General features: G+C 41.6%; 1 protein-coding gene across 4 annotated transcripts; it reads right to left on the bottom strand.

The window, feature by feature from the left end:
- Positions 1-780: 780 nt before the first annotated feature.
- On the bottom strand, positions 781-20,308 carry LOC307218235 (vitamin D3 hydroxylase-associated protein-like). 4 transcript variants are annotated; one of them, XM_079980365.1, is made up of 17 exons: positions 20,059-20,291; positions 17,689-17,955; positions 16,031-16,144; positions 14,841-14,984; positions 14,293-14,426; positions 12,621-12,827; positions 10,680-10,720; positions 10,028-10,152; positions 9,036-9,161; positions 7,749-7,846; positions 6,783-6,882; positions 5,597-5,640; positions 5,064-5,103; positions 3,697-3,805; positions 3,182-3,327; positions 1,284-1,452; positions 781-1,039 (listed from the first exon to the last, which is right to left on the bottom strand). In XM_079980365.1, the coding sequence occupies exons 2-16, from the start codon at positions 17,896-17,898 to the stop codon at positions 1,318-1,320; spliced, it is 1,773 nt and encodes a 590-aa protein (XP_079836491.1). In that variant the 5' UTR covers positions 17,899-17,955; positions 20,059-20,291; the 3' UTR covers positions 781-1,039; positions 1,284-1,317. The 4 variants fall into 4 exon arrangements, 3 of the variants coding, with proteins under 3 accessions (XP_079836491.1, XP_079836490.1, XP_079836492.1); XM_079980364.1 differs by having other exon boundaries at positions 781-1,452; positions 20,059-20,288; XR_013839874.1 differs by lacking the exons at positions 781-1,039; positions 3,697-3,805 and having other exon boundaries at positions 1,316-1,452; positions 20,059-20,308.
- Between the last annotated feature and the right edge of the window lie 291 nt (positions 20,309-20,599).

Below are 20,599 nucleotides of genomic sequence, written 5' to 3'. Positions count from 1 at the left end.
TATGTGCTCAATAAATGCCCCCCCCTTGCATAAGAAAATCCCTTCTTCTCTGACTTTTAACAATTTTTCATTCAATCTATGCAATTTTTCATTCAATCTATGTCATAGCTGCAAGCTAGATTGTTGTGTCATTTCATAGAGAGCTGGATAATTCACATCCTAGAGAGCAGGTGGCAATTTGGCTTAAGCACTGCTCTAAATACTTGGAAGGCATCTAAGAAGCACCTTAAAATCTTGAAGACTTGGGATTCCAGTCCCACCTCTCCTGCAGCCTTAGGTGCAAGTTACAATCTTGTAGTGTTACGTTGCCATTTCTAAAATGGAAATAAAACTGATTCAACACACAGGATTGTTGTGAAGGCAACACACAAAGTTTGTAGAGCATTTTAGACACTTAGTACTCTAGTTGTATGTCATTGTTCCTTCTACTTGATGGGAATAAAAAAGAGGGGCATCCGTAGAAGAGGTCTCCTCATGTATGTAGAAAAATGTTGACTTTGAATTTTTAAAAAGTAAAGAGGGGAGGGTGGCAACAGGTCAATGAGAACTGAGCATGCTCAGTGGCCTGCATGTGCCATGAAAAGTTGAGAGCAGTTCAGCAACAGTTGAAGGAGAGAGAGAGGAAAATAGCCAGAAAAAGGAAATGTGAGGGGAAGGAGGGAGGGAGGAACTAGCCTGTTCAAATCCCAGCCAGTTTGTAGAATGACTGAACAACAATAGAAACCATTGTATTGTTGTATAAATTATTAAAACACTGAATAAACAGTTTCCCAGCATTACTATTTTTCAAACGTATCTATTTATTGTTGCAATGAATAAAAAGTGAATTCATTTAAAAACATTCTTGTGTACTGACTTCATAACAGTTTTCTGTATTTTCTCAATTAATAGAGCCTAACATTACAACAATTAGCATGGGAGAGGGCACAAAAAATTGAGGTTTGAAAGGAGTCCTCATGCTCTTAAAGGTTGAGAACCCCTGCTGTAGACAATACTGAGCTAGATGGACTGATGATCTGCCCCAGTATAAGGCAACTTCCTGTGTTCATTTGTAGAGAGAAGGTGATGGTAAAAAGAGAGGGGAAATAATATTAGATACTGGATAAACTTATACCCTGTAAATGAATAGAATACAAAAGCAGTACACAGCTAATCAAATCAGCCTACTACTGATCCCTCTTCAGTCAGTTGCAGAAGGTCAGGAAAAAATGTAATTCGAAGGAAATGCTGGAACCAAATGTATGTTTTTTTGATAGTCAAGATTGCTTCCCTGAAACAACTACCTTCTTTAGAGGCTAATGATCTTCTCTGTTAGGCTCACATGGCTTTCTCAAGCCTCCTTTGGTGGGACAGCATCTCCACCTCTTTCATGAAACGAAGGCATAATTCATCCTGCCATGGTAATGCCACACACTGAACTGCCACAGGGAGCCCCACAGCACCTTTCACAGCCTGCAAGAGATGTTCAAAGAGCAGAGTTACTGGGAATGCTTAGGCTCTGGGTCTCAAACTTTCTAGAGTGATCCACCCTGATCCTGTGCCTGTTTCCTCTGAAGTAAATCCCACTGACTTACTTCCAAGTACACATGCATAATAAGACAGAAAACTTAGGATCACAGACCACCCTCTGAAGACAAGCTGGGGTCAATCATCAAGCTTTGCCCATCTATCAAAGGGTAGACTCCTGATCTCTCTCTCTCTCTCTCTCTCTCTCTCTCTCTCTCTCTCTCTCTCTGCTGCCTTGGGGGCTATTGGCCAAAATACATTTTTTTAAAGCTGCTATTGTGTGTCTGCATGGACAGGGAACATCAGGACTGCTCTCTGACATTGAACTGTAGTCAATGTTCAGGGTAAGTTGGGCTGTTAGCCAAATAATTCACCAGTGCTGCTATCCCCTGTCCTTTGCTTGAAGATGGATTCAGACAACCATTTGTACCCTGATAGTCACTTAATATGCAATGAACAAGTTTTAAGGATTGCATTATTTGCCTAAAAATGTTGTAATTTGACCCCCTTCCTGTTACAAAATGAACACAGTCCTGAATGTTGCCGTTGTTAGACCTGCAACTCTTGTCTCAAGTCTCCTGTCATAAACTCTTCCTTCCTTAAAGAGGACAGAAGCAGTCAGTTGGGATTAGAGAGATGTTGCTGTGATTCTCTATTTCTCATGCACAGTATTTCACCTAAAGCGGAAACAATTTTGCATCAAAACATTATACAGTCGTACCTCGGCTCCCAAATGCCTTGGGAGTTGAACATTCTGTCCACCAGGGCTTCTGCAGCTTCCAGTTTCGGAAGTCAAGCGTTTCGGAAGTCAAACGAACTTCCAGAACGTATTTTGTTCAACTTCCAAGGTATGACTGTATAATGAATGTCCTTTTGTAATTGTTCCTTCTCCAAATATCCTCTGGGTATATACATTTGCCATTTGGCATCATCATCTGACACCCAATGATTGTGCAGTAGTAATAAACATGTGGCAGTATTTCACAGGTGACATGCAGTACTAGATAGTATTTCAAAGCAACATGTAGCAGTCACCATTTAACAACCGAGGTCCAAACAACATTACCTTAAATGCATGGCCACCCCAAATCCACATCTCCTGTAACTGTTTAGTTGCAGCAGATGTGGGGAATGTCATCATCATGCTCAGTGTTTCTCCATTTCACTTCCACATCATTGGATGTTGCTTATGAGGGATATGAAAAAGCTGAACATGATGATGGCATTGCATCATTCATGCCCTTATAGCAGTTAGTATTGGACAGTTTTGATAGATGATTTGCAATAGTATTTATTTACTAAATTTATATGTTATATCATCTTAACTCATTTATGCAATAGACAGTTTCAGGTGTTGATGTCAAAGTTCGATTCTGAAATCAAATGCCACATTGTGGGATCATACAGTTTGACATAAAAATCCAAGTTTTGAAAGCCACTGAACTTGAAATGTTCAGCTCAGACATCGCTTAAATCCAAACCCCTGTGTTGCAATACAGAATAATCTCCTCAAATACAGCCGCAACATGTGGCTAATGAATATAGTAAATGTGTTATTATTAGTAGTAGAATGTCATCCAAAATTTACAATTCATCAGCTTCAAAATAATATATATATCTCAGTCCATAGCCAAGAAGTAGTCAATGTATTTGAACCGCTTAAATCCAGACAGACCTCTTTCAGTCTCTTATCCCAGGGGTCACCAAAGTGTCCTCGGTGCTGTCCCAGCTCCTCTTCATCAGCCTCTGTAACGGTAGTGACTGGCACAACTCCAGCAGGAAAGTTCAAAAGATTGTACAGCATGGTATACGAGATGGCAGCTGGAGAAAAAGAATATGCAGAAGAAGCGATCTGATGGAATCCAAGAAGTAACGACACATACAAAGAAAGAAAACTATCCCCGAGCTACAGCCTGAAGTGGTAACAGGTTAGCCACATTAGTGAAAACGAGGCCCAGTTTACAGACCCATCCCAGAAAATCAGGAATAGCTGCACTGCCTCTGTGCTGCTATTTCTCCATTTGGCTTATAATGGAGAAAGGCAAAAACAGATTCTGGGCCTAACTGCAAGTCCAGTCCTATTTCAGAACTGTCCTATTTATTGACAGATATTCAAGAATCTTCATAATTATTACAAAAGGAAAGAAAAAGTGATTGAAATATACATACTTTGTGAATAATGAGGCTTACCCAATAGTTTTGAGGGATATCTAAGATTAAAGGCAGGTCCCAGAACTGGACAAAGGACAACATCAAGCTTGCTTTTCTTCCACTGGTCAACAAACGTTTTACGATAAGCCTGAATGTGCAGTGCAAGAGCATGTTAGAGTTTAGGCGAGCAGTTAGAAAGAGTCTGGAAACTGCAGGGGTTGTTATCTGTTGAGAACAATACTGCCAGCATAATCTGCCTTATTTCAAGTGACATTTCTCCAATGCATAGATATATCCATTAAGCTGCATACAATATCTCTATTGAAAGTGAATTAGTTTGCGTGCAGCTGTAAGAGGGAGGTGTCTGTAAGAGTCTCTCAGGTACCTTGGGCCTTGGTCATTTAAAATTTTACAGGTCATATTCCCTTCCCAACCCGCTGGGTTGCTAAAGTGCAAATTTAAACCCTGATTAGATGACAAAACTAGTATGTAGGGCTGTGAACCAGATTTGACTGATTTCTGAAACTATTTGGCCCAATTTGCATCCTGTCCAACTTGGGTTGAAGCAGGTGCAAAATACTACCAGTCTGATTGGCTTGTAACAAATTGATTTGTAGAGATGTGTATAGATAGATCTGCAGTAGTAGTAATAATAATTTATTTATACCCCACCCATCTGGCTGGGTTTCCTCAGCCACTCTAACCGGCTTCCAACAAAATATTAAAATACAATTGTCTGTTAAACATTAAAAACATGTAGCTCAAAACAGTCTCTCAGAAAGCCAGACAGAGTGTCTCCCAAGTGTTGCAGTTGTTAATTACAACAACATATAAGGAGAACACAGAGGTGCCAACTTCTCTGGAGGATTGAGAGGACCAGCTTGCCAGGTGGCAAATGAGTGGGACCCCTTCCTCAACTCAGTGTCAGAAGACAAAGCCAGTGTCTGAAGTAGAGCTTTAGGGTTGGCTATGATGTGACCTAGGGGAAGAAAGGTTGCAGGCTGGAAAAGGCAGCAAGCTGAAGGCTGATTTCTGTTTGAATCCAAGGCTGCAGCTATGAGAGGCCCTTTGGGGTGTTAGTGCTGTGAACCCTCCACTGTAGGCTCAAGTTGTATATATGTGAAACTAAACCATATATCATAAAGACACCCCCTTCTCCACTGTGCCGCATTCCTAAAGGAATGGGTAAGCACACCTGGAGCCCCTGGAATCTTGAACTGCATTAAAATTGGGGAGGCATGCAATAATATATTCACAGAGATATGGGCACTACTCTTAAAACTGGTTGCAACCCTTGGAGTGAAATTCATATAGCACAGTTTCTGTATTAAAACTGATTTCTCAGCCCAGATTAAGCTTTGCTTTTTATTTGTCCTCCCACCACCACCACACACAAAAAATGTTACCATCACTTTGTCATTCAGCTCCCACAGGCAATTCACAGACCTGAAACATGCAAGGCATAATAAACTGCTGATAATATTAAAATGACAGAAGACTGTCACTGCAAGATCATAAACATGAGCAAGATCATAAGTACCTAAGACAAGACAAGTTTGAGGCTGATCAAGACATCCTTATTGTACAGATTATCATTATCCCACATTCTAGAGCATCAAAGTTCTATTTAACAGAACGAATGCCTTTTATTTTCAGACCTCACCTCCAGCTCCACAGGATTCCTGATTTTCACAGTGTTATCTGGCAATGTTCATTCCTGGAGTACCACAAGCAAGTGCTGCTGAATCAGAAGTCATACTAGCTCAAGGTTGAACAATATTGATAAGACTTTGAGTTAACTACAGCAGCAGGAAATCTAGCTCAGAAGGAGGTTGGCAAAATCAACCTCCACGCCCCCCATTTTATGTAAGGCACCATCCCTTACATCTTGTGCAGGCCTCATTTATGTATGTTTGTCAGAATCTATTGCACCTCTTACCTTACTCCACACAGTGCATTGAGATGGCTGGCCAGTCTTGGAAACTAGAATGTAAACAAAACTGGATCCATTAGGACTAGTAGATTTCCCCCCAATACACACACACACACACACACACACACACACACACACACACACATATATATATATATATATATATATATATATATATATTGTTGGGGGGGGGAATCCCAAAAGTAATATCTCTAATCTTGGAAACTGATGACAGTATAAATCTTTCTTTCTGGATCAACTTTACTATATGCAAATATACTAGCCAGAGGTTACTCTTGCTCATGGGCCATTGCAGTCCCCTCTACCAGCGCTACAGATTTCTATAGGCTATCTGGCTCCAACAGCAGGTCTACCACCTCCTAAACTAAGCATGATGGAGGATAGAACTAGTGGTATCTGGCCTGGGATGAACAAACCAAGTGTCCACCTGGACTTCCCTTCATTTCAAAACTGCAGTTGGAACAGAGTCTTAACAGCCAGTTACTTGGTAGATCTGCTATTCTTTTTTCTGTCCCAGCTGCTAAATTCTTCATTCATCCTGTGTACTAGATTGACAAATCTGCTATCTTTCTTTACTTGTGCCTACCATCAGAACCTCTGTCCCTCTAGTTTTACAATATTTCCCACCCCTCAATACCACCATGTCCTGAACTACAGTGATAAGAGTTGGCACGGTGATTGTTCCAGATAATAATGGAAGAAAATAATTAGTTATTTTTAATAATAATTTAATTATTAATACAAAATTTATTTACAAAAGGAAATAGCCATCTAAAAGTAAATAACCTCCTAAACCAGGCCTTTGGCCCTCCAGATGTTGCTGAACCACAACTCCCATCATTCCTAGCTATTGACCACGGTTACTAAGGGTGATGAGAATTGTAGGTCAGCAACAACTGGTGGGCTAAAGTTTCCCCACTCCCAATCTAAGTAAAATGGTCGGGCCCTACAATATCTCAGAATACATCAACTCTAAATAGCTTCTGTGGTACCTCTAGTGGAAGAAATGCACATAAATGACACACCCATTGTAGCTCATTTCTCATTTCACACACAACATTTTATAATAGGAATATTGTTCAAAAATGTTCTTAAACTTCTCTCTGGAGCAGCAGCAGCAGCAGCACGAGATTAGTAATATAAATGAAACCTAAAGAGGTCCAAGACTCACCCAGGGTTTGACAAACTTGGCCAAAACTTTCCTCACCAATTTTGGGATTCTAAGATGAGCCACCTGGGGTTTCAAGCATGGGTCAACTATATCTCTTTCACTGGAAGGCAACAGAGGAAGAAGGTGAGATAGGGCAATCCAGTCCTCTTTTACACAGAAAACATTGATTTCTCACAAAAATGTACTGCAGCATGATGATGATGATAATGATAATGATAATGATAATGATAATGATAATGATAATGATAATGATAATAATATATTCATACCCTGCCCACTCTGTACGTCTCCCAACAGAATGTTAAAAACACGATAAATCATCAAACATTAAAAACTTCCCTAAACAGGGCTGCCTTCAGATGTCTTCTAAAAGTCAGATAGCTGTTTGATTAACATACAAAATTTGCTCTCCTGGGATGTGGTGACTATAGCCATTCAGTTAGATGGCTTTAAAGGGGGGTTAGACAGATTCATGGAGGACTGGACTATCAAGTTGCTACTAGTCCAGATGGTTAAATGCAACTTCCACATTCAGAGACAAAATACAACTTGCTGAGGAACAGTGGAAGTGGGATATCACCCTCATGTTCTTCATTTGGGCTACCCAGAGGCATTTGGCCAGTTCCTGTGAAAACAGAATGCTGGGCTCGATGACCCTTTAATCTGATCTGACAGGATACTGTATCTCAAGGAATTTTCCCATGCTAAGAATGCAGTATTAATTGGCAAGTCCCTTTCCACAGTACTGTTGAACAGTGAACTAATTTGACTCCTTCAGAGTTTGACTCTGAAGGTTGAGACGTACTATGTGGCAGGAAGTGACATCATTGGCTGCTCCACCCTCAGGCAGCAAAATGTCTTGAACCAGCCATGCTTTGAATACCTGGACAGTATTATTTGATTAGGGTTCTTGTCCTCCTCTTTGCTCTTCTCTTGTAATGCCTTTTAAGAGTCATGGTTACTTACAACATAGCCAACAGAGTTGAGCCTCCATCAGCAAAAAGGCCTTTGATATAAAGTTCATCTATGGCATAATCCACTGAAGGTGGGGTGAAGGGAACGAGCTGCAAAAAAAGGGTTGGTCATTGAGTAAGTATCAGGTGCCAGTTCATTGACTCAAAGTCTTCTTTCACAAGCACATCCCAACTTTCTGCTCCAGACAGAGGTCAAGATTAATTCTTTCCCCATCTGCTGTTTGTCTGCTCAGAATGCAGACACATGCACAGAACATCTTTCCTTCCCAAGACATACAAGATACAGGAGCCTATGAGCCAAATTCGTAGTGTGCAGTCCACCTCCACACCTTCCCCTGCCACTAAGGGTGGAGCATGATAGAGCAGTAGAAGACTATGCATGGTGTGAAGAAAGCGGTAGAGAAAAGTGTTTCTTCCTCTCTCCTAAATCTAGAACCCATGTGTGTCCAATGAAGCTGAATGTTGGAAGATTCAGGACGGACAAAGGATTTGGCACAGGGCAGATTTAAACTATGGAATTCTCTTCCACAGGAGGCAGTGTTGGCCACCATCTTGGATTAGACAAATTCATGGATAATAAGGTTACGAATGGCAACCAGCCACAATTTCTCCCTATGTTCTCCCTCCACTGTTGAGGCAGTGTGCTTCTGAATACTGGTTTCTGGGAGTTGCAAGTGGGGAGGGTGTTCTTGTGCTTGGGTCCTGCATGTGGGCTTCCTATAAGCAACTGGTTAGCCCCTGTGAGAACAGGATGATGACTTGGTTGGAGGACTGCACTGCAAGATTCAGAGAAGTGCAAATTTCAAGGATGGCTGTGTTTCAGTTCATGTATTGCTGCAGAATTAGCTAAGTCCACCTATAAATAAATGCAAACTGAATTCATTCCTTAGGGTGACAATGCATTTACATTAAATGTCTTCTATGTCTTTTGGTCTTTCTTTCTCAATTAGCTATCCAAGTATGTGTGTAGTTAGGACCGGTACTGTAGAGAACCAGGAGGGAATTAATTACCTCTGAAACGCTATTTACCCCAAAATGGAAGGCATCGTGAAACTGACAAAGACCTTTTTTAGATTTTTCCAAAGTACCAACTTCCAATAAAACTGTATTCTGCAGGCTGAGAATTCTGTCCTCAGCACTTAACAATAGCCATTTATAGACTGCTTCCAGAACTGGATTGAATGTGCTGTGTAAGTAGAGCCAACCATCTTACAATTAACTTTCTTTGTACTTGGCTACTTATATAAATGCAAAGGGCAACAGTACCAAAGGTACACACCGTATGGCCAGCTTCTTGGAGAAGCTTCTTGGTTTCATGCACAGCCCGCCTCATACAGGGAGGGAGCAAAAAATAGCCATCAGTGTCATAATAGCCAATCCGAAGTGGCGTGGAACTAGAGTATACCTAGGAGAGAAGAGAGAGAACCTTCAGGTAATATCATCAATGGATAGATAGATTTGGAATCAATTTGTGGAAATCAGAATTGGTGGCAGGGGAAAATTGCTTTCGTACTGTACATTGAACTAGATATCTCAAAGATCACAGAGCTGCTACCAAAATCAGCAGTCGCATAAATAGTTAAACTAGAGCACTAGAGTAGAGTGTTGGTTTGGGATTGGGGAGATTCAGAATAGTCATGACACCATGAAGCTTATTGGGTTATCATGGGCTACTCACCATTTTTCAGCCCAGGGATGGGGAACCCTTTTCATCCTAATGTCACATTTCCTTCTGGGAAATCTTCTGAGGGCCACATACCAATGGTGTACAGAGCCAGAGTCAAAAGTGGGAGGAGCAACTAATGTGAACAGCAATGTCTGTACACAGTAGAGTAGTTTCTACAAACACTCACACACCTCTCTCTATGCTTTATCCCAACAAGCAGTAAGTATTCTCAGAGTTCAAGGACACAAAAACCAAACCCTTAATTGTTATCAGGAACTGAAATTTATAGCAGAGCATATCCTTTAAATTGAAAGTTGTTATATAAAATTGCTTGGGCTTGCTTAACACTCATGGGCAAAGCTCCATTATTTGTTCAATGTATGAAAGAGCAGGATAATAATGCTATATTACGGAGCTGTTTACTTTCAGTGTATGGAGAAGTTTTGGAGCAAGTTTTGCTACCAAGGCACTCTCTACAATGACTCTGGCAATGGCTACCAAATTCAGGAGCAGTGTCTACAGCTACAGGAGCAATGGGGTTCTCTAAAATATCACCCAAAACATTCCCACACACTGAACAATTCACGATATAATCTTTTATGTACCTCTTCATTGAAAAACACAGGCGGAACGAAGGGGTCCAGCTGGAACATGTCATCACATAAGAGAGCCTTCATGCACAGAGCTAGACTTTCCACATCCCTTGCCATTGGGCCCACTGTTCCTGGAACTTCAATTGAAAAGAGAAGGTGAACATGGTTGCACATCATGCACAACCCATAGGATATGGAGTTGTCAGATATGGAATGATGACCATCTAACAGAACGACAGAAGTGCATTTTAATCCCTAAACATTTTTTTTAAAGTTTGCATTTTTTAAAGGAAAAGGGTGAATGAATGAGTGAACATACAACTGCACCAAATAAATGGGTGAAGAACCCAACTGAAGTATGGTGGGGAGAGAAAGTGAGAGCAGGTTCCGCTTTTAACTTGCTAGTCAAAAACAATATAAGTTTCAAGCTGGAATGATACCTGGGCCAGACACTGTTTAATTTTTTACCCAACATACATCACTTGGAGGAGATCATATCCTCACCCCACCAATGTGATTGAAAGGTGTCTTTCAACTACATATTCAACCACAGCACCCACCCAATAATCATCTGCCATAGCACATACATGCACTTTTTGCATTCAATCAAAAGTGATCCTTCAGATCTTTCTGAATTTGGATAGAAAAGGAAGAGATCCTTTACCTGTGAGTATTCCATCAATGGGGCCCCTTACTCCTAAATTGCTGTAGAACAGAGAAATGTCAGAACATGCAGCTGGGAAAAATGTAGATCTGATACATGGACAATTCTGCTGCCACCAGAACTACTGCCAGCTTCTTGGAGGATGGCCACCCAAACAACACATTATGTTCATTGCATGCTCGGACTGGCTACTTTTGTTGAAAGAAAAGCATTTGTGGAGCCCTAAGCCATATCAAGGCCCTGCCTTGGTTTCCTGTCGAAAATCGCCCCTCAGCTATTTGCCCCAAAGGTGCTATTTACCAGACATGAAAGCAATGCCATAAACCAACTTTCCCCATGCTGGTGCCTTCCAGATGTTTTTGACTATAAATAACTCTCACGACCTAATGAAACCATCCAAGGTTTTATTCTGTGGTTAGTTGTGACAAGAAAGATACAAGAATAATAATGAAACAGAACCTAACCTCTTCAATGAGGGGAAAAAATGAATTGAATTTATATCCTGCCCTTCCTTCTGAAAGAAAGGATATACACAATAATTTATCAGAAGAAGTTTTCTTAGCAGCAAATTTATGCAAATAATGGAAAATTGTCTTTCTGTAGGCTGCTGAGTCAATTAGGTCACACTCAGATAGGCGAAATCAATGTCCAATTGCCAAGCTTCTCCAGCTGCATAAATGGGTTGCTGCCCTGGGTGTGTGTTTAGTTTTTAAATATATCTGCTGGGTTGTTGTTGTTGCACTTTTAACTGGTTTTAAGCTTTTTTTAATTGTGCATCACCTTGAGATGCTTGTGTGTAAGGTGATGAATAATAATGAACAACAACAATTATACTATAAGCTGAACTATGCACAGTAAATATTTTTAAAAGGGAAAGGGAAAGGGTTTGTGGGATTTGAGAGAGGCTGGCATGTCTGATGATTATTGCAATCAGCATAATATTCACATGCATTTGCTATGCTAAAACCACACCAGATAGAAATGGGAGTAATTTTATGGCTTTAAACCATGCTTAACCAGGATTCCTGGCTTAGCATGGCATCCGAATCAGGGATAATTATGTGTTTTGCTTACACAAACAACAACAGATAAGCCAAAACACACCTTAGCTTAACATCAAAGTTTGTTTGGAAGGAAAAATCCTATAACCCCCAGTTTGGACATAACACACCTTATTAAGTCAGATATTATGTTGCAAACTGTCTAAAGATTTTGTGAATATAGCCATGTATATTGTTAGTCCTGCTATTGTTTAATGTAATCAATATAATTTGTGGGAATGGGAGAAGGATGAGTCACTTTTTGGAAAGATGGTTCTGCAAGGTTACCAGAATCAGGAAAAGCAAGTTCCAATGTCTAATAGTGATAAAGAAGAGATTGTTTAACATTAGATTAAAGGAAAGCCACATTCCTTGGGAGATAAGGCTACACATGCCAATTTGCTTAGACCCTCAGAGCACCAGGATGAGAACAGAGGTTATGATCTTTGAGTTATGTAGCCAGAAAAGGCTTTGCATTTAGATGGGGGTCTGAAAGATGCAAGGATCTTGCAATCTAATCTCAAAAACTTTCCATGTCAATCTTGCAACACAGATCATATCTACAATTAAGACTGCACCACATAATCAAGAGACTGAGTTGATGGTATAAGAGTTGTGGCATCAGAACAATCTTCGAGTGAAGATCAAGAAAGGTTCACCATGGTGCAGCCCCACCAAAGCATCTTCAAGATCACTGTAAATATTAACTATGGTTTACCACGCTTTTTAAACTGTGCCATCAAGCAGATCACTCCCCTAAGAAATTCGAGAGCTACTCAGGAAGTCATTCATCATCTTTCCCAACGAGGTCTCCAATATTTATATTATGAGAGAGAATTTTCATGCTTCGTAGCAACGAATGCCATTCATTTGCACAGTAGGCGATATTATCAGTACATACCTCAGTCTGCCTGCTGTTGGCTTCAGCCCACAAAGACCACAGAAGCTAGAGGGTAGACGGATACTTCCACCCAAATCTGATCCAAATCCCAAGATGGACCCTCCTGCAGCTATTAGGGCACCTTCCCCTCCAGATGATCCACCAGGGCCTCTCTTATGATCACAAGGATTCACTGTCTGGCCAAAAGTAGAGTTGCTGCAGTCATAGCTACAAGACGGTAGAAATACAGCAATTACCCATTTGTTTGTTAGAAGGCAATCAATGCACTTGCTAAAAATAGATGCCTGTTGAACTCACAATGGAACTGCAGATAAGTAGTATACAAAGTACTGTCACCCTGTATTGAACATGTGCCATCAACCAGACTATAATGGGCTGAAAACAGAGGGCACGTACAAGCAGCCATATCTTGGCAACAAGTTTAGGCAGGCCCGGCCCACTGACAAGGCAGGGTCAGGCACTCACCTTGAGCCACAGAAGCCTCAAACGGTGAAATAGGATATACCACCCTTGAATTTAGGCAATTTTTTTAATGCCCAAGCAACAGAACTGTGGTACTGACCATATTCGAAAGAGCAAAAATACTCATAATACTAATTTAGCCTGGAATTTCCAAGAATGCATTCCATTTTAGAGCTACATTTCAAAATAGGCTACAAGGGCTGTTACCCAGGTGCTAGAATGGTTGACAGATCCAAATAACGGCAGACTTCTGTATTTGCAAAGATAGTGGAATGGCCATTATAGGTTGTATTCAACTAACTTTTACTGTGAAGAGGAGACACATGGAAATTAAGGAACCTAAATTAGTCATGGTCATTAATCTCAATGGGTCTACTTTGAGTAAAAATTAGTTAAATGCAACCCATGTGTCTTTCTTCGCTAGAGGCCTCAGTGCAACCTGATACCTGACTAGCACTCAATGCAGCTTCATCTGAATGTCTGTTGCCCTGCTGCATCTTAAGATCCTTCAACCCAGATCCCTCTCACCTATGCTAGATACAGAGCCAAAGGCTTGTCCCTGTTTTACATCATCATCATCATCATCATCATCATCATTTTATTTATTTAATTTCTATACTGCCCTATACCTGAAGGTCTCAGGGCGGTTCACATAAAATAACAAATACATAAAATCAAAACAAAAGCAACAACCCAATTTAAAAAACCCCAAACATTGTTACTATCTACACTCTTTGTGTCAAAGATGACTGCAAACTCCTGGAGGAAGAAAATAAACACAGATTCGCCATCTGAAAAGATGGTCACGTTACACTTGGTGGCCAAAACCAAATCATTGGCATTGTCCAACACTTCCTCCAGCTTGCTAATCTTCTCTTTCTCCTTTAAAAAGCTAACATTTTCAGAAGTCTTCCAGCTGCTCACCACCCAGAGCAGGCAGCACTGTGGGACTTTCTAGGGAGTTGATGATGTTCCATCACTCTTGGAGGGAATTGAATGGCCAGCCTGGGTGCCCACAGTGTTCACATGGTACATATCAACCTATCTCATACCCATCACTGGTAATGAATAATGTGCCTCAGGATCTGACATTTTGAGTCAGTGAAAAACTTTTACATGTATGATTTCATTTTGTTAAAAAGTCAGAGTGAATTGATTCAGTACACAAGGTTGACTTGCACCAGTACACAAAAAAGCATATGCAACTTACTTCAGTAAGGATTGTGGGACATTGGTGATTACAAATGGATTTGCTCCCTGTCTTTTTAACACCTCGACCAGCACACTGTCCTCTTCTGCCAAGGCACCAAGTGACTGGACAAGGCCACATGTTGATAAATGACCCTAGAAGCAAAGAAGCTTGTTAAATGCCCGGGTGGTTGTGGCTGTTTTTCAAACTATTAGAGAAACAGTTCTAAAACAAAACTCTGAACTAGCTCTGTATTTTGATAACTATCCAACACCATAACCTGCTTACGGGCATTTTCTGCTAGGTATTCTAACAAAGAATTCTGTGCAACTTGAAAGCATTCTTAATAATAACACACTTTGCACTGCCATCTCAGTATACGCTGCAATATCAAATAGCTGGACGGTCAACAGTTTTATGTTCTGCTCTGTTTTGAAGTTCTAACCATAATCTTACAAAGCTTTCTTATATCAATCCCAGATTTGCTGCCCTAGGCGTTTAGTAGTCCTACTTTGGTCCATCTGCACCCAACTCTAGATAACCATTGTGACTCAGAGAAATAGAATCACCTTATATGCAATGTGGTCCTTGATGCTGACAGGCACACCATACAGCAAGCCCCTTTCCTTCTGTTTCTTCAGCTCCTGGAGATGCTGCTCACATTCTGGAATAAAATGGCGCACGCAGTTCACCTCCTGGTGAACTGCTAAAGCCTTTCAGTGAAAAGCAAGGGAAACATGGTGGAGAATGAATTAGTAATAGATATGTGTCCCTTTGATACAGTGTTTTGCATTCTTCAAATATCTAAATCCAAATGAACTTCTCTGCTACGTCAACCCTAAGCAAAACTAGGAGTGCAGGGGAAGCCAGACATTCCAACCAAGATACCTTTGGCGGGGCTGGGGACATAGTGTGTCTGTGGCCACACAAAAGCTTACTAGCCTGGAAGAAGCAATAGATTCTTACAAATGAGCTACTGCATACTCTGATTCTACAAGAATGCATCCAACAACAGATTACCACTATTAATATTAAAATACTGAATCCTACACAGGACCAGCTCTACCATTAGGCAGAGTGAGGCAGCAGCCTTGGGCAGCAGATGCCAGAAGGTGGGGAGTGACACCAAGGATTCAAAACAGAGCTGGGTATGTCATGTGGCCTGCCTCATTCACTCTAAGCTACCTTGCAGCCTTTAGTAATAGTGGAGAAAGCTGTCCCGTGAGTGGTGTAACTAAGGTTCAGCTGCCAGTCCAGTTAGCTTCTGTATATGAAATTTGAGAGGGAAGAGGAAAGTGCCGTTCTTTCCTCAACCTCAGACAGCAAACTGTCTTGGACTGGCCCTGATCATACTCTTGTTGCTCCCACAACCCCCAACTTACTGAAGAGTAATGGATCTTAACTGTGGGAAATCCAGAGAGGGAGAGAGAGAGAGTGATCACGATCTGGCAAAACTATGCTTTAGACCTGAAAGTGCTGGCTGAGACACCCAAGAGCCCAAGACCTAAACAAGTATTCCTAATTGTAAGAGGTGGTGTTGGGAATTTCAACTAAATTAGGAAAAACAAGTTTGTGCAAATTTACTGAAATAATCCTGAGCTATGTCCAAATATTTTGGCTACTGTGAATATGGACATTTTTGTCCTAGAGGGACCAATTAAATAAACTATGTATTGATTTATCTGAAATATTTCTATACTGCCAAATACATTTTAAAAGTATCAAGATGGTGAAGAACACAACGTATCATTCTTCTCACCTTTTCCATGTAAGTGTAAAGGACGCTTTCTGGAGACAAGGACCCTTCCTTCAGCTTCTCCACTAGCTCTGCCAGAGGCAGTGAAAGGACATGAGCGGCTTGTACCCCAGGATTCTGTGGAGACAGCATACTGCATGGCAATTCTCATGGACTATGTGGAGAGGGGATGGGGAGCTGAGCCCTGGGACCTCTCTATCCAGCCCTCAGAACTCACCTCCTCCTTAGGCCACACCCCTCTCCCAAGGCCACACCCCTCACTGGCACTGAGCAGCAGTCTCCTCAAGTTCTCTTGCATGGCACTCATCTGTGCTTGAACTTTGACAATGACTTCTGCATGCATGCCTGGATAAAGACTGGAGAGATGTCGGGGGAGTGGGGTATATACGCTTTTGATGTTTTGCATAGCTGGAGTGCAACCTACTGTTAAAAAGGCAGGAATCATATCCCTTGCTTTGTCTGCTCCCCAACTGCTTCTCCCAGCCTACCTTGGGCATGTTGTCTCTGGAAGGTTGCCCCTAGGGCAGTGTTTCGCAACCTTTTTCTGATGGTGGCCCCCTTCCAACCTTATTTTTTTCGTCCCCTGTCCTACCAGTAGAAAGGTAGCTATTTTGTTTCTAAACAGAACATGTTTTATTTAATTTTTTTATAATTATATAACTTATATAATTTCACCTGTGGCCCCCTTGGGATATCCTGGGGGGCAATGCCAGATTTACGTATAAGCTAAACAAGCTATAGCTTAGCGCCCCACTCTCTTGGAGAGTCCCCAAAAAAATTTAAGGAAAAAAACTGGATGTACATTTCCAAAATATAAGATAAAAAACAAATAAAATAAAACATGCATACAGCAACAGTGTTTTATGTTGTGTAGGCTCCTATGATGTAAGTAATGGGCCCCGCCTGCTCGCCAAAATATGACTGGTTTGCTCATTTCCATATCAAGGGTGCCTACATTCTGCATGGACTGGTTGCATGGCAACATGTGCAAATGGCTTTAGATACCTATTAGGACCATAAATTACAATACAGTGGTACCTCGGGTTAAGTACTTAATTCATTCTGGAGGTCCGTACTTAACCTGAAACTGTTCTTAACCTGAAGCACCACTTTAGCTAATGGGGCCTCCTTCTGCTGCCGCGCCACCAGAGCACAATTTCTGTTCTCATCCTGAAGCAAAGTTCTTACCCTGAAGCACTATTTCTGAGTTAGCGGTGTGTGTAACCTGAAGCGTATGTAACCGAAGGTACCACTGTATAGCATATATTCAACACAAAAAACACTGACAATTTGTTGTTGACAAAGGACAGCTGGACCAGTAGCTATGGGCCTCATCAAACTTAAATCCGGCCCTGCTGGGGGGTCCCAAGGGGCCATATCCCTGCCCCCCCCCAGTTGAGAAACACTGCTGTAGGGAATGAAGTCTTTGGGCTAATAAGAGTTGCCCACTCCTTCTGTAGAGTTTTGTTAATGTCAAACATTTACCAGGCTTTCTATTTCAGTTGTTCCCAGACGAAATCATTCCAAATCTGACCATACTAAAAATGTGATTGTTCACTGAAATTCTTTTCTTTGTCAAACAATTATTCCAACCTGTGTCACTATAACAGAAGTCTACAGTGGGAATATCACACACATATCCAAGAGATGTACCGGTATACCTGCTGTTTAAACTCCTGAACAACTTTTTCCATTTGACCCAAGCCATGGTCTCTCTTCCTTCTTGCCTCTTGTATTTGTTTTTTGATCCTGTTCTGGCCCATCCATCTGAATGCCAAGAAAGCTGCAGCTGTGCTGCTGGTCAGAGCAAGGACAATGTGAATGTCAATCTTAACCTGAGGCCATGACTGCTTCAACCATTCGTGGATCATAGTGGAAGCACTCTGCAACTTTCTAGAGTCAGATCAGCAGACAGTATTTGTGGGATTCTGAAAAGACAGCACAAAAATAACATGAAGGCCAAATAATTCCATCAAGCCACTCTATATACACTGTTCTCCACTAGCTGCAGTTAATTTCATATGTCCCGAAATGCACAGGAACACATTTACAGCCTTCACCTCAAGTGAATGCTGACAATGAACTTGGAGAGCAGGACTGGCCCAAGACATTTTCCTCCCTGAGGCAAAGGACAATATGACACCCACCCCCCACAATTCCATGTACAGAAGCCAATTGCACCAGCAGTCAAACCCTATAGTTCTTTCAGTAGAGCATGAGACTTTCAACCTCAGGGTCATCGGTTTAAGCCCTATGACGGGCAATTCTATGATTCAAAATTGATGAAACACCCATCCTGCCTCTCACCTTCTATTCTAAGTCATTGCTGAAGCACCCCTGTGGTGCACTCTCGGCTCGGCTCTCAGTGTGGGTGAAACAGTCGCCCTCCCCTAAACCATAGCTGTCAACCTTCCCCTTTTTTTGCGGGAAATTCCCTTATTCCAGCCCCGTTTCCCGCTGCTATCCCGGATTGTTAGATATCCCATAGACTGTCCCTGGGACAGGTGAGGCTGCTGATCCCTTATTTTCGAGGTTGCTGATCCCTTATTTTCAAGGTTGCTGATCCCTTATTTTCAAATCTGAAAGTTGACAGTTATGCCCTAAACCTGCCTCTGGATGGAGCTGAATCCTCCTTTGCACCTGAGACAGCAAGCAAGATTAGATGGCTCAGGACAAGCCATGTGGCAACAGAAGGAAATGGCTGGGGAATTCAAGAATGGCTGCAGGCTTCCGCTGCCCCGCTAGCCTCTGCTGCTGACGGACACCTCACTTTGCCTAATGCCCTACTTGGAAGTATGAACTTCAGGTGTGATTCTGTGTGGCTGAATGCAACAATAAGCAAGTTTCTTCCTTCTTCCCACCTCTCTATCCCTCTTGCCTCAAACACACACATTATAAGCATATTTCATATGCTCAACCTATGCTATTTAGGTGAAATGTAATGAATTTTTTAAAAACATTTTCAAAATAAGCAATTTTAAAAATAAAAGGAAATGCCTCATTTGGGTTAGAGTTTCACATAGTGCTAGGGGGGAAACATGTTTTTCTACATTTTAAGTAGATAGATAAGGATGGAGACAGTTTAACTCTCCCCTGGAGGCCCTCTGGAAAGATTCTCTGATAGCCTTTTCAGTAACTCATGCCTCCTTTCAGTGGAACAAGCTAAGGACTCTGAATACAGAGTGCTTGGCATGGTCCTACAATTTCACTGCCCTGTACCTACCAATTGTAAAGTGGACACAACTAAGGCAGGCTCACCAAATACATACAGAATTAGGTGCTTTCTCCTCAGTGAAATATTATGGAGTTAATTACTACATGTGCCGATTTAATAAAAACAGGATTTTAATGCATTTAAAAAATAAATAAACCTAGCTTTCCTGCCTGGATAGTGCAAAGTTGAGGACCCTGTGGCCCTCCTGATGTTGCTGGGCTGCAACGCCCACCATACCATTCTGAGGCTGATGGGAGCTGGAGACCAACAACATGTGGAAGACTGCAGGGTCCCTATCCTGGAATAGTGAAGTCATCCAGTTTCTACCTCCTGCCTAGCTCTGGACATATATGGGCAGAGTTGGACATACATACATACATACATACATACATACATACAAACATACATTGTCAGCATCCTATGCACACACAGAGAGAAAGATCCCAGCATGTGCACATTTAAAGAAACAGCACAACAACCTTGGTCAAGCATCTGCTATGCATGCAGTAGATTCAACATTAAATCTTTAGCATTTCCAGATTGGTTCTAAAATCCCAGAGAGTCACTGCCAATCAATATACTGGACCAATGATCTGACTCAGTATAAGGGAGTTTCCTATGGACTCCTGGAGACACTGCACTACCTTCCTTCTTCCTCCGACTCTACCCTCCCTTTTCCTTGCATAAATGTGTATCAAGTAGATGCGTTTTCCAGACTCTTGCCCAAATGCACAACCACATAAGTCAAATTCTTAAATCTCACTTTGTCTTTCTCACACTCTCTAATTTTCTTCCCTTACAAAAAAGCCACACTTACCTTCTCCTCTAATCTCCTTCTCTTTTCTTGAAGCTAAGGAATTGCCCAAGCTGTTCAGCATTCGGAGTGGGTGGCTCCAGGGAATGCAGCCAATGGGGTAGGGGTACAGCAAGTGATCTTTTTCCTTCTCCAGGAAGCACTACATGTGTGTTTGTTTCAATCAACTCTTATAGCGGAAATCCAGTAATTTGATTCATGAGGAATTACAGTGCAAGGTTCTTGTTTGACACAGGCTCAGAATAGTTCTGGGGCTACTCACATAGTACAGACTTCCAGCCTACAGGATCACTATTTCTAACAACATCGTAAGGTAGGAGGAATTCAACGGCTGAAGCTTTCCCAGTTCAGAGATGCAGTAAGAGGGAAACAACCATATGCTGCATTTCTGCCTGCTGACGGGGGGACAGGAGGGACGGGACCAGGCCTTAATAGCCTACCATTCCCCAAAGCAGGAATTAGCCCTTGCAGTGTATGTCAGGAGTGGTGTTGTTTTTTTTAAGGAACTCTGATTTGATCTGTTATATATTAAGAATCCATTTGC

Source organism: Podarcis cretensis (assembly GCF_951804945.1).
Source record: "Podarcis cretensis genome assembly, chromosome: 6".
Taxonomy (NCBI): domain Eukaryota; kingdom Metazoa; phylum Chordata; class Lepidosauria; order Squamata; family Lacertidae; genus Podarcis; species Podarcis cretensis.
Note: the sequence above shows the minus strand (reverse complement) of the source record. Positions and strands in the feature narration are given on the sequence as shown.